A 22,135-nucleotide genomic window follows, 5' to 3' on the forward strand; every position below is an offset into this window, starting at 1 on the left:
AGAGGGGTTTCAGTTCATAGCTTTGTTTAAAAATTGCAGACTCGAGTATTGAATTACCAGTGGACATTTGCACTTACATGTAGTCAACGGTAGAGCATATCTACTGCTTTTGTTTTTATTTACCGATCTGCCTCACTCCAGCTTCTGCTGAAAGAATATTATTTGTTTTTTCCTTCTTATTATTACATCATTTATCTTAAAAGAATTAATTAAGTATGGTTATAGTTTTTTAGGTTTTTTCCTTACAAAATTCAAAGATACAAGAGGGAAGGAGGTGTATTTTTATGGTTACCTCCATATTCTGAGGACAACATACAACCTGGATTAAAGAACTTCAATTTGAACTGTTCTTATAACCTGAATATAATAATGATAAGTTAATGAGTTATACTACACTTTCTTTAATCAGGGTTCACAATCAGGCTTGGTATTTCCTTTTAAAGAATAAACAAATACAAGAAGCTTTTTATGGTAAAAATTTAATAAAACAAGATAACAAATTGAGTAAATATAAAGAGCACATTTTATTATATTAACCACAATATAAAGGTATAGATATTACATGGGCAAAAATAAATTTAAATCTTATAAATAGCTTAATAAATAATATTTAAATAAATAAATAGATATATCAACATGGTCATCTGTAAGAGAATAGTGCCTGTAGAGCTGAGCACAATGTTGCTTAATACTCCTGAAAATATTTGAAAATTTTGATTCAATTCATGGTTATAGCAGAAATGAGAGTCTTGAAATAGCAGAACTCATGAAAGTGTGAGATGGTGTGTCAGTCAATGAGAATCTTTTCCATGTTGAACCAGGTCTTATTCCTCACTCCTTAATCTTCCTTGCAAGGTTGTTGATGAAGAGATGGATTTCATGATTTCTGCCCTGACAACCTCCCAGGCACAAGGGCTGTATTTCTTCTCTTTCAGGTAGACAGTGATTCTTTGGAAGTATTTCCTCACAGCCAGGATGGAGTGCTCATTCATCACGGGAGTCTCTTCCACTCCCACGTCCTGCATCAGACAGGCTTCCAGCTCATCCAGCTGTTGATAGAGTCCAGTGCAGAATTTGTCTAGGAGGGTCTGATCCCAAGCATCAGATGAGTCCTTTGTGCTGAAGAGGTTGAAGATCTGCTGGATCATCTCATGGAGGACAGAGATGGCTTGAGCCTTCTGGAACTGGTTGCCATCAAACTCCTCCTGGGGGAATCTGAAGTCATTTCTGTCCTCCAGGCAAGAGAAAGGAGAGATTCTCCTCATTTGTACCAGGAGTCTCAGGGCCCTCCTGTTACCCAGGCCATGGGTCTGAGGCAGATCACAGCCCAGAGAGCAGATGGACATGCAGCTGAGCCCCAGCAGGGCCATCAGTACAGACAAGGGCGAGGCCATTGGGGATGTTGCAGATGCTGCTGGGCTGGCTGAGGTGGGCGACCCTGAGCCTTGGTGTCTAGGTTCTCTGAAGACCTTGCTTTGTGCATAGGCCTTAAATAGGGAACATATTAGTTTCCATTTTCTGAATGCCATCATGTTACTTTCTACTTCTGTTTTTGCTTTCTTTATACACTCTCTACTTGGGTGTAGAGCAGTGTTTCTCAGTCTTTTTTTTTTTTTTTTTTTTTTTTGTCTCCCTCCTCTTTCCCCTAGATCCATTTTAGAAATTTTTTCCTAATTAAAACTCCCATTACATTTTTAATAACAGATATACAGTGTGTCTATGTATGTACTGTATGTATATCTCTAAAGATAAAGAGAAGAAGTGTAAAGTTTACTCTTTTTATTTATTGCAAAGAACGGTAAAAATTTGAAGCTAAAAGTTAAATCAAAAAGATATGGATATTTACTGAGAGAAGCTCCTCCAACACTTTCAGAGTTTGACAACTTGGTGGCCCCCCAAAATGGAAACCCTAGGACAGGAGATTGTCTACAAGACTGGAAAGGAGCAGAGCCCAGATTCACAATGCTAAAGCCTTGCCTGGAACAGAAAAGAGAGAAATCTCAGAGCACATATGAAGCTTTGTCAGGGGACCCAGGGTCAAAGTACTTTGCCTGACAGATCATAACTACTCAGTGAAATATATAAATAAATAATGTAATCTCTTTCCACATCTTCACTTAAAGTTAGACCACCTCTGGTGATAATGCTTAGGTTACAGGTAAGACAATGTTATTAATATAAAGACAAAGATAACCTTGCAAAAAAAGCAGTGGGAGATGTTCTCTAATTTTCAGACATAATTTCCTTGAAGGACAATCACAACACTTCACATCAAAAACACTTTCCAGTGTGGGAAGTCAGGGGGAGGCAAGTTAGGTGCTTGCCTCAGGTACAGACTGAAGGAGGTGCCAAAGGACTCAGTAATGCAGAAAAATATATTAGTGTGATATTTTTATAAATCAAAATTATTAAAAAATCTATGATGAATATCAAAATTTTATTTTAATTGCAAAATAAAAATTATATAGTGTACAAAATGTTTAGAAATATGTATACACTGTGAAATAACTAAATCAAGCTAATTAATGTATGCATTACCTTACATACTTACCATTTGTGTGGTGAAAACACTTAAAATCTATTCTCTTAGTAATTTTCAAGAATATCCATTGTCATTAACTGTAGTCACCATGTTGTTGAATAGATCTGTTGAATGTATTTCTTCTAACTAAAATTTTGAATCCTCTGACCCTGTGGTCCCCAACTCCTGGGCTGCGGACTGGTACCTTTTGGTGGCCTCTTAGGAACTAGGCCACACAGCAGGAGGTGAGCGGCAGGGAGAGAGCAAAGCTTCATCTATATTTACAGCCGCTTCCCATCACTCACATCACTTTATAAGCTCTGCCTCCCGTCAGATCAGCAGCAGCATTAGATTCTCATAGGAGTATGAACCAACCCTACCATAAACTGCACATGTGAGGGGGGACCTAGGTTGCTCACTCCTTATGAGAATCTAATGCCTGATGACCTGAGGTGGAGCTGAGGCAGTGATGGTAGCCATGGGGAGTGGCTGCACTTACAGATTATCCTTAGCAGAGAGGTTTGACTGCACAGAGACCATAATAAATCACTGTCTCCCATCACCCCCAGATGGGACCGTCTAGTTACAGGAAAACAAGCTCAGGGCTCTCACTGATTCTGCATTATGGTGAGTTGTATAATTATTTTATTATATATTACAATGTAATAATAATAGAAATAAAGTGCACAATAAATGTAATGTACTTGAGTCATCCTGAAACCATCCTCCCAGCCCCGGATCCATGGCAAAATTGTCTTCTATGGATCCAGTCCCTGGTGCCCAAAAGGCTGGAGAGCACTGCTTTGACTGACATCTTTCCAATCCCTCTCTCCTCCACCCCAGCCCCTGGTAACCACCGTCCCGTGTCCACGGCAAGGTCCCAATATCTCGCAGATTCATGGCCCGATTGTTTTTGCCTTTCCCCTTTCTCTGAATTCCTGTCTTTCTCCCTAGAAACGATCCTGAATCTGTAACACACACCGCGGCACGATCTGATTTCGAGCCGCCGGTGCCCTCAGTAAACCGGCACTTTGGGAAAACGGCGTCGCTAAACCGTTCATGAGAGAAATGTCCCGGGCGAAGCAGCGCAGAGCTGGGCTCCGCAGTCCACTCGCTGCGCACGCGGCCCCACGGTGCCTGTGGCGCCCCGGCCGCCACTCCGGCGCTCGCGATCTCCCGGTCCCCTGCGGAAGCGGCGCCCAAGGCCGTGGTGCCGGACACCCCGCGGGGCCAGCCGGTCCGCGGCGCCGGTTTGTCCGTTACAGCGGGTCCGGGCGCCCTCTGCCGGCCGTTGGGCGCAGCGAGGGGACCTTTGCGCGTACTTAGCGGCGGCGGCACCTTCAGTTTCATACTGTCCTGCTGATTCACCGCAATTCTCCACTCCCAGATGTCTCTGCTGATCTCTCACGTTTCACCCATCAGTGTATGTCTATTTTTCTAATCACTTCCCATATTCACGTCAGTTGGCAGCAGGTAGCGTAAGTTTCTGGCCTCTCCTTTTAACCTACGAGAGCCACTAGCTCAGTGTTTTCCGCAGAGGAGTCACTGCAATGTTTGTAATTCACTCACTCTCTGGCGCAGGGGCCATAACTCTCACAGATCTTGTCTTCCACGCATCTCATAAACTTAGGATGAGAATTAGCAATGTACATGAACCATCTGGACCATAATAAATTTATGGTTATATTATACTAATAATTACTAGAATTGTTGATCTTGTTGATCACATTTTAGACTCTCAGAGATAACTGCCAACTGTTAATTACATTTTGCCAATTATATAAAATAATCAAGGTACTTCCTTGTCTTTGGTCAATACATCTACAAATTTGGAGATGAGACACAAGTTAGTGAAAATATCAGAGAATTTGTATTCAATTCAGGATTAATGTGCCATAAAATAAATGAAGGCAGCATCAAGGATTGTGTTCTTTATCCTCAAATAAATGTAGAGAATAAAAAGTCCTCTAATGAAACATTGCCATGTAACCACATAACCCGGGATCTCCTTCTCGTGGCATCATTCATGTAGCATCTATGATATACACTAGCCGAGCTTGTGACCAGATATTTCAAGTTCAAATCATACATGACAGAGACAAAATTGTCAAGTATAATTATTCTTAACCCTTTCTCTAAAAGAGGATCTGATATGTGTTCACAGGTAAAAAACACAGGCACTGAATCAAGAAGAGGAGAGAAATGACAGCCCCATCTAAGAAAGGCACAAGGATGTGAATGAAAAAAAGGGAACAGCAAGAAGCAGGAGCAGGCTACAAGAATGAATATGTTGGTGTTGGAGGAGAAAAGAAATTGGTACAGAAGGAGCTACCACGATAAGAGTGACTCGGGGAGTGAATGGTGAAAGAGCATTTACTTTTTTTTTTTTTTTTGAGCGATGTGTCTTGCTGCTGTGTTGCCCAGGACAGAGTGCAGTGGCTATTCACAGGTGCGATCATTGCCCACTACAGTTTGAATTCCTGGATTCAAGTGATCCTCCTGCCTCGGCCTCCTGAGTAGCTGGGACTAAGGGTGCACCGTGGTGCCAGGCTCAAAAGTGCATTTAAGAATGTTTTCATAATCACGCAAATTCTATGTCAATTTATTAACACTGATATATTTAAATATATGGAAATAATAGAACTGATTCCTATGATAATGTACTATTACAATGTTTCAATATGTTTAGATAAGTTTAGGTACAGGGGAAAAAATAACTAGTGTACAATTTTCCCCAAAGAATATACATGAAATCCAATTCCAAAATCAAGTCATCTTTTTGTGACTTTTACTGTAGACATATTTTTTGTCATTGGTTTTCAACGACGATACAGTAAGTATTTAATAAGAAGTCTTAAGACAGGACCCATTATGTATTATATAATAATTTAAAAAACCAAAAAAGAAAAAAGAGCTCCAGGGGACAAGGGGGCGAGGGTGAAGAGAGAGTGAGCACAGGGTGCGAGTCCAGAGGTGTCATGGAGGTGGCCTTGTGCTTTGCCTGTGGTCAAGTGATAGTGGAATAGGTCAAGTGCTATACTCTTCTAAACATGGTGTGCTAAAGTGGGTGCCGAAAGAAAACTTTAGTACTGCTAACTACTTTCATTTTTATCTAAGTAATTAAATTTTCCAACTCAAAGATAAGTTAAACGTTTTTCATATACAAGTTTTCCAATTTTTCTGACCTTTTCTGTAATGATAAGTAGTTGTCAGTCACATGCTATAGTAGCTTCAAAATAAAATAAAAATAGATAAAAAGCACCAATTGTTCCTTCAAAGTAAAGGTGGTGTTTCAACTTAAAAAGAAGAGAACTTGCTTTTCAAAAGGAATCTTGCGTTAGTGAGCAGTCATTTGGAAATAGATGTTTAGAACTATTTCCATCATCATGTGATTTTGTTGACACCTATATTTATATTTCTCACATTTAAATATGTAACAACAAACTAATAAACTGAATTTTGTAATCTATTTTTAAAATCCACTTATTCAAAAGTTTAGATAAACTTTGAACACTTTAAAAATATATTAAAATGGATCATCTTTCAAATAATTAAAAAATACAATTTTGGGGTATAGAAAAAATGGAAAATTCCTAGTCATGTCAATATGAACTTTTACATAATTAATGGCCGGAATTTAAAACTAGTACCGTCAATTAGTAAAATCAGATAATGAAATGAGAGATATTTTTTCTATGATATCTGTCACAAACAAGTATTAAGTCTTTTTATATATAAACATTAACAATAATTTTAAACATGTACAGAAATATATTTTATTAAGAAATAAACCCTCAGAGCAATGTATTGAAAACTGTAAAATCAAAAAATATTTAAAAATTTAATGAGTTTGGATTCATCAGTAAACCCTATCCTTCCTCATCAGGCACTGTCTGATAGATATTACACACCTACTTCTAAATCAAAAGTATACCTGGGGTTTATTTTACTCAGAATCCAGGCAACATGACCTACTGCCTTAGAATATTTTTTTCCTGAGAAGTTTAAATTTACAAGAAATAATATCTGCTTTTTGACCTACTCAAGGACTAGGAAATACTTAGTAAATAATTTAGGCCCTGGAATCAAGTAGGTTCTTTTTAATTGTTATTAATAAGCTCACCAAGAAAATTCAGGAAATAAGAAAAAATGTTGTGACTCTCCAGATAGTGCACTTCACTGACTTTCAATGATATGTGAAGTTGACCAGCAAGTGGTTAATGTCACTATTCCTCCCCCTACCCACCCCCACTTCTGACTAGTTATCAATGAGAGGAGTGGTTGATGCAAACATTTAGACCAGACCACCGTTAGGGAACAATTGGGTAAGTGGTCTCCAAATTTCTTCAAAAACTAAAGAGTAAAAATTACTTAAAAAACCTACTGGGATTTTCCAGTTGGGGGAAACAAGGACTTCCATTTCTTTTAAAAACCACAGATTTGATTCTCTTATTTGTCCTCCAAAGGGAAGAGATTCCTGGTAAGTAAAGAGAAGTGCAACTACAAGAAACTGTTGTTCATGGACATGACAGTGTTCAGACCCAGACACTTGTATCCCTGAAGGTATGCGATGACTCCCCAGGGGCATGCAAACACAGAGTGCTTTAAGAAACACATTTTACACAACCTCACCTTTGATCACTGTGCCCACATAGATGTGCTCTGCTTGGCAAGGAAGATGGGAATTTGGCCTAACTGTAGGCCCACTCCCACTCTCACATCTAGATCTTATCTCACTTTGCAAAAGAAAGTCCCCCTTACCCATACCAAGCCCCACCATAGTACACTGTCCCAGGGTGCAAAACCTCTGTGATGCCAGATAGCTAATTTCAGAAGGCTTCATTCTTGAGAGGGATTCCCTAGACGGGAAAGCAGAGAGGGCTTCAGTAACACACTTATGCTTTATTGGTTACCTCCTCTCTCTCCTGTATTAACATCTTCCTTTTTACTGCCTAGTTTTGATCAATATTTAATGTGCTTAATTTTCATCTCCTTTATCCTAAATACAAACATCCCTCAGCCCTACAATCACCTGTAAGTATTATCTTATTTCTATCATTCTGTTCATACCCAAACTTCTTTTTTTATGAAATAATATTTTTTAAAAATATTAGGGTGATACAAATGTTTTTGGTTATATGGATCACTTTTGTAATGCTTGAGTCATGGGCATAAGTGTGCCAATAGTGAACACTCAAATAGTGTTCACTCTACCCATTAGATAGGTTTTTGCCTCTCCCCTGCCCCCCTCCTCCCTGTTTGAATTCCACTGAGTTTTACTCCCTCTGTGCACATGTGTGCCCACTGGTTAGTTCCAATTTAATAGCGAGTACTGTGGTGTTTGTTTTTCCATTCTTTAGATACTTCACTTAGGAGAATGGTCTCCAGTTCCATCCAAATTGTTGCAAAAGGCATTCATTCATTCTTTTTTATGACTGAGTAGTACTCTTGTTATACATATACCACATTTTATTAATCCGCTCATAAATTGATGGGCACTTGCATTGATTCCACATCTTTGCAACTGTGAATTGTGTTGCAATAAACATTTGAGTGCAGGTGTCCTTCTAATAAAAAGATTATTTTTCCTTTGGGTAGATACCTAGTAGTGGGATTGCTGGATTGAATTGTAGGTCTACTTTTAGTTTTTGGAGGAATCTACATACTGTTTTCCATAGAAGTTGTACTAATTTGCAGTCCCACCAACAGCATATAAGCATTCCTTTCTCTCTGCATCCACACCAGCATCTATTGTTTTTGGACTTTTTCATAAAAGCCATTCTAACTGGGATAAGGTGATATCTCATTGTAGTTTTAATTTGCATTTCCCTGATGATTAGTGACGTTGAGTATTTTTTCATATGTTTATTGGCCATTTGTCTCTCTTCTTTTGAAATCTTCGTTTGATGTCTTTTGCCCAATTTTTAATGGGGTTAGTTTTTTTTTCTTGCTGATTTGCTTGAGTTCTTTGTAGAGTCTGGATATTAGCTCTTTATTGGTGTAAGGCTGGTGGCAGGCACCCCTCCCTTCCCTAATGAAAAAAGAGGCAGCTCCTCCTGTCCCTCGGTACCCGCCCCAAAACTTAAACAAAGAAATTCCTCACTCCTGGCACCGACATCTCCTGGCCGAAGAAACTCCCATCCCCCAGCCCTAAAAACCTATATAAACCCACTCAGACTTCTGGGCGGTGCAGCTTCTCTGGGTACCATGGGTCCCATGAGGCTCGCCCGGGTCCCTTTCTCAGGGACTCGTTACCCCCACCCAGGAGCGCCCCAATAAAGCCTCTTTACTTATCCCTTTCAACTCTGCTTGTCTTACTTTCTCTGGTGCCAGCTACTTCAAAGAAACCTTACAATTGGATGTATAGTTTGCAAATATTTTCTCCTATTCTGTAGGTTGTCTGTTTTCTCTGTTGATTATTTCCTTAGCTGTGCAGAAGTTTTAATCAAAATACCAACCGTACTGCACAAATCTAGAAAAAATAATTCTATGCTTCATCTGGAACCAGAAAAGAGCCCAAATAGCCAAAGCGATCTTAAGCAAAAAGAACAAATCTGGAGGCATCACATTACCAGACTTCAAACTATGCTACAAGGCAACAGTAACCAAAACAGCATGGTATTGGTACAAAAATAGAGATACAGACCAAGAGAACACATAGAGAACCCAGATGTAAAACCATCTACCTACAGCCAACTGATCTTTGACAAAGCAGACAAAATGCACACTGGGGGGGAAAAGCCCTATTCAATAAATGGTGCTAGGAAAATTGGATAGCAACATGCAGAGGAATGAAACAGGACACCTATCTTTCAACACTCACTCAACATGGATAAAAGACTTAAATGTAAGGCATGAAATCATAAGAATTCTAGAAGAATCATATAACAACATCATATAATAGCAGTTCCTTACAGTTATTATTGGGGCAGGATCAGCAGAAATGTTTTTTATTTGTTTGTTTATTTGTTTTTATCATCATGCCAGTTCTCTGCTTTGATTAGTGGTATTTTTCCTGGAGGCACTGCACTTGCCTATAGCCCACTAGACTGGAAGCTCTGTCACTCCCCAGAAGCAGGGAATGTGTCTACTTTTTTTCATTGTACCTGGTACCCTTCACAGTGCCTGAAAATAAAAGATGTATTCATTACTTATTTGTTGAAGTTTCAAGGTAGATGATTTCATATTTCACGTTAGTTTCTAGTTAATGCAATGGCTGCAACTGACTCAACAACCATTAGACATGACTTTTCTATGGAAGCATAAATAAAAGTGAATTAGCTCCAGCTACTATAATCTGTTATAGTGCCTTCATTTCCTTCATAGCTCCAGTAAGGGTTCCTACCTAATTATTTACCCTTGAAAACCTGTCTTCTTTGGCAGAGTGCTCCACTAAAGAAAGTAATATCTTTGTTTTATTTACTAATATATTCATAAAGACCAATAAATTACTTGGAGCAGAAATACTTCAAAATATTTTATGAGGCAATGAAATGAATGGACTTATTTATGTTCTTTTTGGATTTCAAGGCAGATTAAATGTTTGAAGGCACTTTGTATCTCTTTAAGAGCATGAGTAATACCAGACTTTCACAGTAAAGATTTAACTCTCCACAACCCTTGCCAAACTAAAGAAACCAGAAGACAAAGCTGACTACATTTATAAAAATAAATCTTGAAAATATAGCAATATCATAAGAGATGAATTTTAATTATTACATATTAAAAATGCAATTTCTTTATATTCAAAAGTACTGTACTATTTCTTCTTATTGAAAAACAATCTAACTAAAATGACTCAGTACATTTTATAACTGAAGGGGAAATAAAAGTCTTTGAATTGAGTGAATTTTATAAGCTTGAGGCAACATATTAGTAGATGAGACCCATTTAACAAAAATTGGGTATAAGTCTAAGTCTCCTTTCAGACCTCTTGGGTTTTCCAATGAGTTTGTCAGCACAGAGAAAGCACTGATTGATTTTCATTTCTTAATTTCCAGTCTGACAATGTCGTGGGCACAGCAGCTTTGTACTTTCTTTCTCAGATAGACCCTGGTTCCCTGGGAACACCCCTTCACACCAGGCTGCAGTCCTCATGCTGAGGGTCTCTTCCATCTCTTACACCAGTCAGGTCTCCAGAAATTCTAGGTACTGATCAAGTCCAGTGAGGAATTTCAGGCTTTTATACTGAAAAAGTAAATGATTGGCTAGATCATCTCATGGAGAAGAGACGTGGCCAGAGACTTTTGGAATTTGCTGCCACCTAGCTCTTCCAGGGGAAACCTGAAAACATTCTTGTCCTTCAGGCAAAAATAAAAGGAAGATCCTTCTGATTTGGTACAGAACTGTGAAAGTCTACTGCTTTGTCAGGCCACAGCTCTGGTCCAGGTCACAGCTCAGGGTGCAGAGAGAGCGGGAGAACATCATCCTACGCATCATGGGTGGGGAGGTTGACAGGGCCACTGGTGGCAGGCAGCTGGCCAGGCCGAGTGAGCCTTTACCCAGATGTCTCGGCACCTGCCCGCTTGTGAGATTCCCCAGGACTTTCAGTTTTTATACTTACCCCAATTTTGTTTCCACTTGGTTCACTTTCTGTTCTATTTGTGGGCCTCAGATAATGTCATGACTTCAACACTTCTTTTGTATTATTATTATACAATGGAAATTAACACATTCAGAAAATAACAGAAATCTCAATCCAATAGGATGTATTTATCCACATGAAACCCAATGTTGAAATAAAGTCCTGACTGAGTCTATGTCTGTTTTTAAATTCTAACAATAGTACTTAGAGTTTTGATCCTGGAGGTTATTTTTACACTTCTTAAATTGCACTGAAATACAAGTTGCCTCACCTCTCTGCATTTCCCTTTTAAGAGGCTAATACACTACACTTGATTTCTTCTACCTTTCTTTACAGGAGCCATAATTCATGTTTTCTGATTCAGCCTACACATATTTGTGGCATGACATTGGAATACCAGGCGTAAGCCATCCAGTTGTCTTCATTCTGTCAATAAAAGTGTATTGACTACATACGTGTGACAATGTGCTTGGCAAGGTGCATTTAGGGATAAGTAAGACAGGATGGTGACTGCCCTCCAGGGATCAGGAAAGACAGACATTAAAGACATATTTATGATTAATTAAACACTAGCATGCTCAGTGCAGCTAAAAAGTACTGAGAGCTAATGAAGAAGGGAATTGGGAGGCAGTAGAAAGCCGCACTTTCTGACAACATCTGTGGCTCCTGGGAAGTTAAATGACATCAGATTTTCCTATCCACTTCTGAAAAATTGAGACAATTTTATTAGTTGTCACATAGGAAATTGTAAAGATTAAATAAAGTTTGCAAATTACTGGTGGAGAATCTGAGAATAGTAAATGATAGTTACCTTTAGTATTAATACAATAAATATCAATCATCTGTATAGCCCACGTTCAACCAAGTCAAGCCAAGAGAAGCTTTGATTGTAGCTCCCCTGACACTCCGAGGGTCGGGGAGCTTGGCGCTCCCCAAATGGAAACACTAGGAGAGTGGGCTGCCTGCAGAACTGTGAAGAGGCAGAGCCCAGGTCCCGACTGTCAGAGCTATGCCTGGCACAGAGAAGAACCCTACAGCCCATTTGAAGCCCTTTCCAGGGAACCAGAGTCTCAGCAAGTTGTCTGCCAGAAAATGGCTGCTCTGTGAAAAGTATAAATAGTTAAAATAAATAATCCTTTCCTTAATGTTCAAAGTCAAACCAACTTTGGTGATACTTTCAAAGGCAGGGGTTAAAATTTTAGTCAATAAGGGAGTGCATATGGAACAGTAGCCCATAAGGTTATAAGACTATATTTTACTGTACCTCTTCTATGTTTAGACATGTTTAGATAGAAAAACACTTACCACTGTGTTACAGTGGCCTGCAGTATTCAGTACAGTAACATGCTGTACAGGTTTGTACCCTAGGAGCAACAGGCTATTCCATACAGCCTTGGTGTGTGGTAGGCTACATCATGTAGGTTTGTGTAAGTACATTCTATGATGTTTTAACAGGGTCGAAATCACCTAAGGATATATTTCTCAAAACATATCCTTGTTGTTAAGTGATGCAGGCCTATATATGTGTTATAAATATATAAAATATATAGCAAACATAAAAATTTAACATATACAAACATTATGTACACATATTTATTGAGGGAGGGTATTGGACATGGAACATTCCTTGATTTTCAGCCATGGAAAATCTCAATATTAATTCAAAAGCTATTCCCTGGACTGGTATTAGGGGAAGTAAGCGAGCACTTCTATCAAGCACAAAATTTCAGGAGGAAACAAATCTAAACAATCAAGACAAATACCATTTTAATACAATATTTAAAAATGAAAATTAATGCCTAACATCCAGGCTAAACCAAATATCAAATTGTAGGTAAAGACAAGCAATTACCCTGCCCTTGCAAATCCCTGAGAGTCTTAACGGTGCAACAAATCACGGCAAATTCCACTCAGTCTATAAAATTCTTAAGAAAATGAAAAGTGCTGACCTGCTAAATGTCCTCAACTGTTTGTATGCAACACTGCTCATTTCTCTTTTTAGTAACACAAGTCAAGGTGGGGTCCTGAGAAACAAGTTTCAGTAATTTGAAGTTATGTAAAAATGATCTCTAACATTGTCCCGGAGTCAGTTTGAGAAGTTGTCAAACATGGCAATTCTTTCAGTTTAAAAAGGCAATAATCATGAAAGCATTGTCGAGTTTTCTTCCTTTAAAGGTAGGAAAGTAAAATCACATAAAATTCTTGTTTTGGTATAAATAAAATATTTAAAACTTAAAATAATGCTGTAAGTTTCAATATAACTGAATTTTTTTTTTTTTTTCAGCTGCATTAACGTTGTAAGGTTGAAGAATCAGCCACTGGAAAACCACAGCGCACTCACAGGGGCCCACAGCTCCTCTTCCTCCAGCCCCAGGGAGCAGCCTGACCCTACTTTCTCCCTGGGCCCCATCACTTGCAGGGCTTCCGTCCCCTTGGTCTGCCCCCTGCCCTGTTGGAAGGTGTCCCTGCACCTGGACCCCCACACAGCTGCAATCTCTAAGAATTACCACCTGTAGGATCTTGAGCCCTCAAATCTCTTAATGAATGGGTTCTTCTGTAAAAGTAAGTCTCGCTAAAGTCTCTAAAAGTTGAAAAAATGAAAGGTTCTGTGCTCGCTAAGAAAGATGTTTCAGGCGAAGCCGCCGCGGAGTTCCCATCTCAGCAACCAAAGGGAGATTTTTTTACTCACTGTGGAAGCTGCACAATCTTCTGAGATTAGAAGCCACTACGGCATTTTCCCTCGGGCTGTCGGACCCACTGAATCCAAAAGCCGCAAAGCCCAGGTTGCCCACTGGCCTGCGAATCAGACAAGGCCACTCAGCTGCGCTCTTGCTACCCTCCCTGCGCAGCGAAGGGAGCTTTGCGCTCATCGCGCAGCGGCGCGCGCCCCCTGGCGGCCGGCTAGCGAATCACTGAAATTGGCAAGTCCACACCTCCCTGCTACTGGCAGGAGTGATGCTCTGCTCCAGCCCTGCCTGCTCACTTGGCTGAGGCATGCCTTGGCACCATGGCCTGGAAACAGGAAGCCTGGATGCTATTGAGACAGCTGAACAGGATCCCCTGTCATCCATGCCTGAACGACAGAACCCACTTCAAATTTCCTTGGAAAAGAGGGAATATCACCCCAATCCGGAAGACACAAGACAAGACACCTGTTTCCACCATCAGATGCTCCAGCAAATCTTCATCCTCTTTAACACAGAGGACAACCGTGCTGCTTGGGATAAGATCCTCCTCGATCAACTTACTCTCCAGACTTGACCACAGTCTGGGTCAACTGGAACTGACAAAAGAAGAAAATCTCTCTTGTCTTTATTTGGGAATTGCCGTCCAGAAGTATTTCCAAGCAATCATCTGCTACCTGAAGAAAAAAGAATGCAGTGCTTGTTCCTGGGAGGTTCTCAGAGAGGAGACATTGAAGTGTTCTTTCCCCCCATCAGCAATCCTCAAAGAAAAGTCAGCAAATAAACAAGAAATTCTATATTCATGACTTTCCCTCTAACCAATTACATTAGTGTTTTCCAAGCCAAAAAGCAATCTCAACTCTGATTTTTGCACCACCTAAAAAATCTGAAACCACAATCATGAGATTATTTTAAAATTATATTGTATATCATGAATTTACAAAAAATATTTAGAGAAAAGAGCATGATCTATTTTCCTGATGTTATGATTTTATTTATCTACTTAAATTTTTGAGGGATGTTTGCTGTTAACAAAGTTTGAAATTTAATTTTTTATGGAAAAGTTTCTTTAAGATGGTATTTTAAAAGGACATTTGTCAGTTAAGTTGATGCTAGCTGCTGTAACAGATAAACAGAAAACTACCTGTAATTAGATCATAACACAAATTGCTCTTTTTTCATATAAGGGCCCAGTGCAAAAATTCCTAATGAGATGCTTCTTTGGTTGGCCCTCCTCCAAACAGTGATCTAGGGACTTGAGTACCTACTATTTTGTGGCTTTGTCATCTTCAACACAGAACCTCAAATGTGGCCATGGTGCTTGAGTCTATTCTACTCAGTTGCAAAGGGAAAACAGTATGGTAGATCACATTGGGATGTCAAAAGCCAAGACCTTAAAAGGTAAAAATCATTTCCATCCATATTTACTTGGCACGGATTTACTCTCATAGGACACCTAAGTTCAAAGTATTTGGGAAAGGGAGTCTAATTGGGTGATTAGTGGGAAAAGAAGACAAGATTTTTGAATAAGACCACTATTCATTTTTACAATATTTGTATTAATGCTATTTTTAGGGGGAAAGATAAACAATGTTCTTTCTGCTCATACATTTACAAAAATATGTCTCTAAGTCTGATCTACAATTTAAACTTAGGGAAGATGCCATGGATGTCATTCATTAGAGTTCTCAGCATCACTGACTCTTTGAAAGCAGCATTTAAGTTAGTTCCAAAAGCATCAGTTAAAGATGAAAAATGTCCAAGGGGATGGCGATAGGGGCTTGGAACACATTGTAAAGACCAAGTGGTTTCCTTATTACCTAAGGAATAAGGAAAGTTCCTCAGGTACTTGAGGACCACTAAAAGGAACGTGGAGAGTGAGTTTTTCATTTGTAACCAGGCACTTGTTTCTCATCCTGATATTCTAAATGTTAAAAATACAAACATGACAATGTCCCTACAATCAAATTGTTGTTCTTTTTGTTTTGAATATGCCACATAATCTTCAATTATAGTTTCCCTTGAAGAATCATGAAGAATTTACAAAGTATCTTGTGATCTATTGTCCCCTCAAATCATATATTTACTAGGTATTAGGATTATTCTTTTTCATGAATATTGACTTAGCTCCTGAAATGACAGGGACTGGGCTAAGATGCCTGAGAAATAAGATTGGATAAAATGATTCCTCTGACCCCAGGTATCTTATAGACTCCTGGCATGGTATTCTAAGGAGAAAAAAGGTCAGGTCACTAAAAGCTACATCCCTGGCAGCTAGAAGAGAGAACGTAGCCATGTATAAAGAAGAAAGAGAAACTTAGCAGGCAAAAATATTTGACCCAAGACTCAAAATTCAAACTTGTGGTTTTTGTTTTGTTTTATTTTGTTTTTTACCTGTAGTACCACTCTAAATACTACCTGCCATGTTTTGGAAATAACTGAAATAGGCCTCATCATCCCATGGAAACTGAATAGAGATAACAAGAAGCAAATAATAATTCATCACTGTGTGTGTGTGCGCGCGTGCGCGCGCGCTCGCTTGTGTGTGTGTGTGTGTGTGTGTCTGTGTGTGTGCGTGTGTGTGTGTGTGTGTGTGTGTGTGTAGAACCTAAAGAAATTGCAGGATAAGGACAGGTAAGTTATACATTAGTTAAGATCCACCTAAAGAAATGGAAGCCCAAAGGCATAGCTTCCTCCATTTCTATGCCCATTTTTGCCAAATTACACTCCACCCCCCCCAAAGATAGTCCTTTTCCTCAACCCCTCTTCTTTAGTTCTATCCAGACATTGCCCATCATGTCAGCCTATTTTCTCAAAGTAAGTCAGTAAAATTAACCTAGAAGCAAACTCTGATGGATAGCCTACAAAATAAAAGGCCAGCTGGCAAGTCAGGTGACTCAGAATCTTTTGTGATCTCAGCCCTCTTTCTCCAATGCCCTGGACTCTCCTCATTTCTCCACTGATAATATCCACCTTATACAATTTAGTTAGTTTATTAAAATTATCTTTATCATCAAACTCCAGCAATCGGAGGTAGTGTCCTTAGAAATCATCTATTCTTTTCCTTCTTCGTAGACATGACAAGAAAAATAATGATCTTCTGAGTTAATTATCCACCAGAACAGAATTTGATGTAACTAAGCATTTCCATCATACAGACAGAATAGTATATTCTCACAAAGTTGCCTTTCTTGTATACAAAGTCTTGTGGTTGGTATATCTCCCCTAATTCTCTATCAAGACTGAATTCATCAAAGCTGAAAACACCCCCTGGGCCAGGGGTGATTACTTTTCTTCTAGCCTATGCCCGCTTGCTACATTTGAGCTACAGCCCTCCCAGCCACCTCCCCCCCCCCCGCCACCATTTTGCTTCTGCTCTATCCCATCCCTAATGTCCATCTTGCCTGGGTTGAATGTAGCTAATTTACATTTTGTCATTTTGTTCTCCATTGAAATATTCCTTCCATTCTTACATTTTTATCACATTTACACATATATTTTTTCTTTAGATACCTACTTAATGGGATGTAAAAGGTGGCAACTTTTGCTTTCTATGAAAAAGGAAATGAGAAAGAAGGATATGTGGTATCTCGAGAGCTACAGAAAATGATTATACGTGCTTTACTTTATCATATTTACATCACTTCATTGACATTTTGGAAAAGACAGTTTCCTTTTATTTGATAAGAATCAACTATGACTGAAATGTCTCAAGTTTCTTTGGGATATTTGAACATTAATACAAATGATTTTTTAAAAAATCAAATTGATGTATTTTCATTGGAGATTATATTTCTCCTAAGGGTGGAAAACTTAGTTCTTGGGGACATGAACAAATCATATCTTTCAAAGGTGATAGCCCTTCAGGCTCAACTCTAAACACTTATCCCTCAGTATTTACTTCCTTTCATTGGGTTTTCCTGTATCACATGAGAAACATTGACATTGAGTTCATGAAAGGTACACAATGTATGCAGGGTGAGTGCGTCAAACCTATGTCAAATAGATGGCTGTGGTTGGTGGAATTCGTCCACATTACTTGCTCAATCTCCAAGTCATAGCATGAGATATGGACTCCATTAGCACAAGTGTGGGCTACCTTTGGCTGTCTTGTGGATGTAGAGTATGTTCAATAGCGTTTCCTCAGTGCTGCCAAATCTGTTGCAGAATTTGAGAATGAAGTACAAATATAATAGTTATTATTATTTAATTCTATTATGCTAAAGGTATTCAACACTTCAATAATTATGTCAAGTGTTCAAAAAAATGTTGCCTATGCCTGGATGAATATCCACCAGCTAGGGAAGTTAAAAATAATTTTCTTTATGAAGCAAAATTAAATGTTAAGTACACTAAAAATAAATGTTAAAAATTATTTATTTTAAAATAGTTTTAGCAGTTCTGAAATATTTGAAAATATTTTTATATTGGTATCATGTGTTTATATAAATCATAATTTCCAAATGTAACTTAATTTATGAAAATTTATAAAAGTAAATTATACTGAAAGTAAGTGGGAAAATTAACTTTTATAGAGTCAAGTTAAAACTCAATGATTTTTAAGTTTAGCTTTTACCTTAAAATTTTTATTTAGACATTCTTAACCCTCATTGAATAAAAAAGTAAACTTTACACTTTATGTATAAAGCACAGATATAAACAGAATACCTAAATACATATGTTAATTAAGTGATCATGAGGGGATCAATTAGGAAAAGAATTATGTACCAGAGCTCTGGAGGTAAGGGGAAGGAAGGCAAAAATGGGAAAAAAATGGTTGAGAACCACTGCCTAAACCCATGTAGGGAGTGCATGAAGAAAGCAAAAACAGAAGTAGAAATTAATGTGGGGACATTCAGAAAATGGAAACTAGTACATTCCCTATTTAAGGCCTATGCACAAAGCAAGGTCTTCAGAGAACCTAGAGACCAAGGCTCAGGATCACCCACCTCAGCCAGCCCAGCAGCTTCTGCAACATCCCCAATGGCCTCGCCCTTGTCTGTACTGATGGCCCTGCTGGGGCTCAGCTGCATGTCCATCTGCTCTCTGGGCTGTGATCTGCCTCAGACCCATGGCCTGGGTAACAGGAGGGCCCTGAGACTGCTGGCACAAATGAGGAGAATCTCTCCTCTCTCCTGCCTGGAGGACAGAAATGACTTCAGATTCCCCCAGGAGGAGTTTGATGGCAACCAGTTCCAGAAAGCTCAAGCCATCTCTGTCCTCCATGAGCTGGTCCAGCAGATCTTCAACCTCTTCAGCACAAAGGACTCATCTGATGCTTGGGATCAGACCCTCCTAGACAAATTCTGCACTGGGCTCTATCAGCAGCTGGATGAGCTGGAAGCCTGTCTGATGCAGGACGTGGGAGTGGAAGAGACTCCCCTGATGAATGAGGACTCCATCCTGGCTGTGAGGAAATACTTCCAAAGAATCACTGTCTACCTGAAAGAGAAGAAATACAGCCCTTGTGCCTGGGAGGTTGTCAGGACAGAAATCATGAAATCCATCTCTTCATCAACAAAATTTCAAGAAAGATTAAGTAAGGAATGAGGCAGCTCCAACACGGAAATTATTCTCATTGACTAATATGCTATTTCATCCTCCCACAAATTCTGCCCTTTCAAAACTCTCATTTTCGCTATAATGAGATGCAAATCGAATTAAAATTTTCAAATGTTTTCAGGAGTATTAAGCAACATCGTCTTCAATTCTATGTGCAGTAGTTCATTATGGATAAATATGCTAATATATTTATTCATGTATCTATTTCAATATTTATTTACTCAAGTATTGATAAGATTAAATTATTTTGTTCCTATATAAACTGCACCTTTACATTGTGGTTAATATAAAAATTTATGTTCTTATTCTGCTTTATTACGAGACAGTCAGTGGACCTCACAGCTCCACGGGGTAACCTTCACATTGACTGTGATGTGAATGGTTTTCTCTGGAGTTGGGCAGTCCACTGTTGAAAATAAAAAATGAATAGCCTTGCATCCCATTCACCACACAGCTTTATGAAACCATAACAAAATGGCAATGTTTGCTCCAGGTTTGGGGAAACTTAACAGATACAGTTGAGATCATCTGAGTTTTACTTGTTGATCTCAGTATTATCTTGCCCTCCTACCATAGTCACAAATTTAAGTCCCATGCATAATTTATGTCTTCACTCAACATGTACATATCCATAAATATAGATAATACTACATAATATGGTTATATTTACTGGTATTTAAAGTTTACATAAAGGGTATACTATTGAACATATCATTCTACAACTTGCTTTTTTTCCCAATCAACCTGTTTTTGATATTTATCGTAACACATGTATCTCTAGTACATTTTAAAAAATGCTATGTAGTACTACACTATATGACTATATCACAATTTACTACTCTATTTTTATTAAATGATATTTCTGGGTTTTATTTTTGTTATTAGAAACCACGCTGCAATAAATATTTTTGCACTCAAAAAAAAAAAAAAAAAAAAAAAAAAAAATTTATGTTCTTTATATTTATTTAATTTATTTTTTGCTTTGTTCATTAAATGTTTACTAAAAAAACTTCCTGTATTTGTTTATTCTTTAAAAAAGAAACATCAAGCCCAATTGTGCAATCCAATTAAAGAAATAGTACAACTCATTTATCCATCATTGTTATATTGAAGTTATAAGTAAAAATTGCCTTTCTGGGAGCCAGGTTGTATGTTGTCCTCAAGATATAGAGGTACACCTAACAATTACACCTGCTCATGTTTTGTGCATTTGATTTTTTATAAGGAAAATAACTTAAAAAGGATAATCATAATAATATGTGTTAAGTTAATTGCTATAATGAGAAGAAGGAAAAACTCTTGAAATTCAGCAGAAGCTGGAGTGAGGCATATCAGGAAATAAACTAAAAATAAGTAGATATCCTCCACAGTTAACTGGTGGACATCTATGTGCAAATGTCCTATGCAGTTGGATACCTAAGTCTGCAATTGACAAGCTGTTCTGTAGACTGAAAGGCTGGGAATAGAAGTAGTTATGTGTAGAGCTTAGAAAATAAGAAAAAGACTTAATTTTGTGACATTCACCTTCCAGGAAGATAAGAGCCACAAAGGAAACAGTTGGAATGACAGCACATTAGAAGGACAAGAGAGAATGTTTATAAGAGTGGATTTGAAAGACTAAAACTGCTAAAAGCATCAATGCATTCATGCAAAATGTGGTTTAAAACTGCACACTACATCAGGAGAATGGATGGCTTTGGCAATCTTAGTGAGAAGTGGTTTGGTAGAATTGTTCAGCTGAAATTATACTGGAGTTGGTGGCAGGGCAAATTAGTGAAGAGAAGTTAGTGACAATATGTACGAAAATAATTGTATAGCTTTGCCTTCTGAAAGCTGGAGGAGAGAAATGGGGTGGGACCTGGAAAACAATGTGGATTAATTTTTTCTCTTCACAGTGTTCACTTGTTTGAAATATATTTGTGTCCAGACATATTTCATGAATTTGATGTATTGAAAATCATATCGATATATTTAGTATTTTATTTACTTTAAATCATGATCTATTAAATTATTTATAAAGATAATTTATTACTTTAAATGATAGTATGTTGAATGTCAGCAAGCTGCTCTGTGGATCGAAAGCACCCACTGCAGTGGGAAAATGGATGGAATTGGTGACCTTAGTAAGAAAGGCGTGGTAGAATTAATGAGCACAAACCAAACTGGGGTAGGTGGAAGGGGGAGTAACAGAAGAGGACTTTTCACTGTGTGTTTTTTATCTAGGCAGTCACTTTGCTTCTTTCACTTTCATCATATTCAGACTTGCATTCATTTTCCTTTTGCTTCAACATATCCAAATGCAAAGACAGAGTTCTAAAAAAGTTATCTGGAGAAAGACAAATATGAGGTATTATAAAATATTACAATATTTTATAGATATTATAAAATACTTATATTAAAATATATTAAGATATTATAAATATTATATTAAGATATTATAAAATAATAGTACAAGCTTTTTACATTTCTATTTTCAATTCCCCATTGAGGTACTAACCTCAAGATGAAATAGAAAGTAATTCAGCAGCAATAAGACAATCCTAGCAAAAAAGAAAAAAAGAGAGAGAAAAAAACTAAACTTAAAAGAGTGTATAAAAATTGAAAGACAATGAAACCTGTAATGAAAAGTAGAGCAATTTTATCTCACATCAGTCATATATTGAGCCTCACTGCCCTATACTTTCATTGTGAGACAGAGAATGATGAACCATGAAACTCAATCAGACGTACTGACCGAAATATCTAGGGACAGTTAGTTAGTATTACTTAAATATAAATTTCTGA

The 22,135-nt window shown here is 38.1% G+C and overlaps 2 protein-coding genes across 2 annotated transcripts; one reads left to right on the forward strand and one right to left on the reverse strand.

Annotated features, from left to right (window-relative positions):
- Window positions 1-696: 696 nt before the first annotated feature.
- On the reverse strand, window positions 697-1,433 carry LOC138387311 (interferon alpha-10-like). Its single transcript, XM_069474254.1, has one exon. It carries the CDS (start codon window positions 1,392-1,394, stop codon window positions 825-827), a length of 570 nt encoding a protein of 189 aa, XP_069330355.1. The 5' UTR covers window positions 1,395-1,433; the 3' UTR covers window positions 697-824.
- Window positions 1,434-18,772: 17,339 nt separating this feature from the next.
- On the forward strand, window positions 18,773-19,339 carry LOC138387312 (interferon alpha-10-like). Its single transcript, XM_069474255.1, has one exon. It carries the CDS (start codon window positions 18,773-18,775, stop codon window positions 19,337-19,339), a length of 567 nt encoding a protein of 188 aa, XP_069330356.1.
- The last annotated feature ends 2,796 nt before the right edge of the window (window positions 19,340-22,135 follow it).

This window comes from Eulemur rufifrons, chromosome 7, assembly GCF_041146395.1.
Source record: "Eulemur rufifrons isolate Redbay chromosome 7, OSU_ERuf_1, whole genome shotgun sequence".
NCBI lineage: Eukaryota > Metazoa > Chordata > Mammalia > Primates > Lemuridae > Eulemur > Eulemur rufifrons.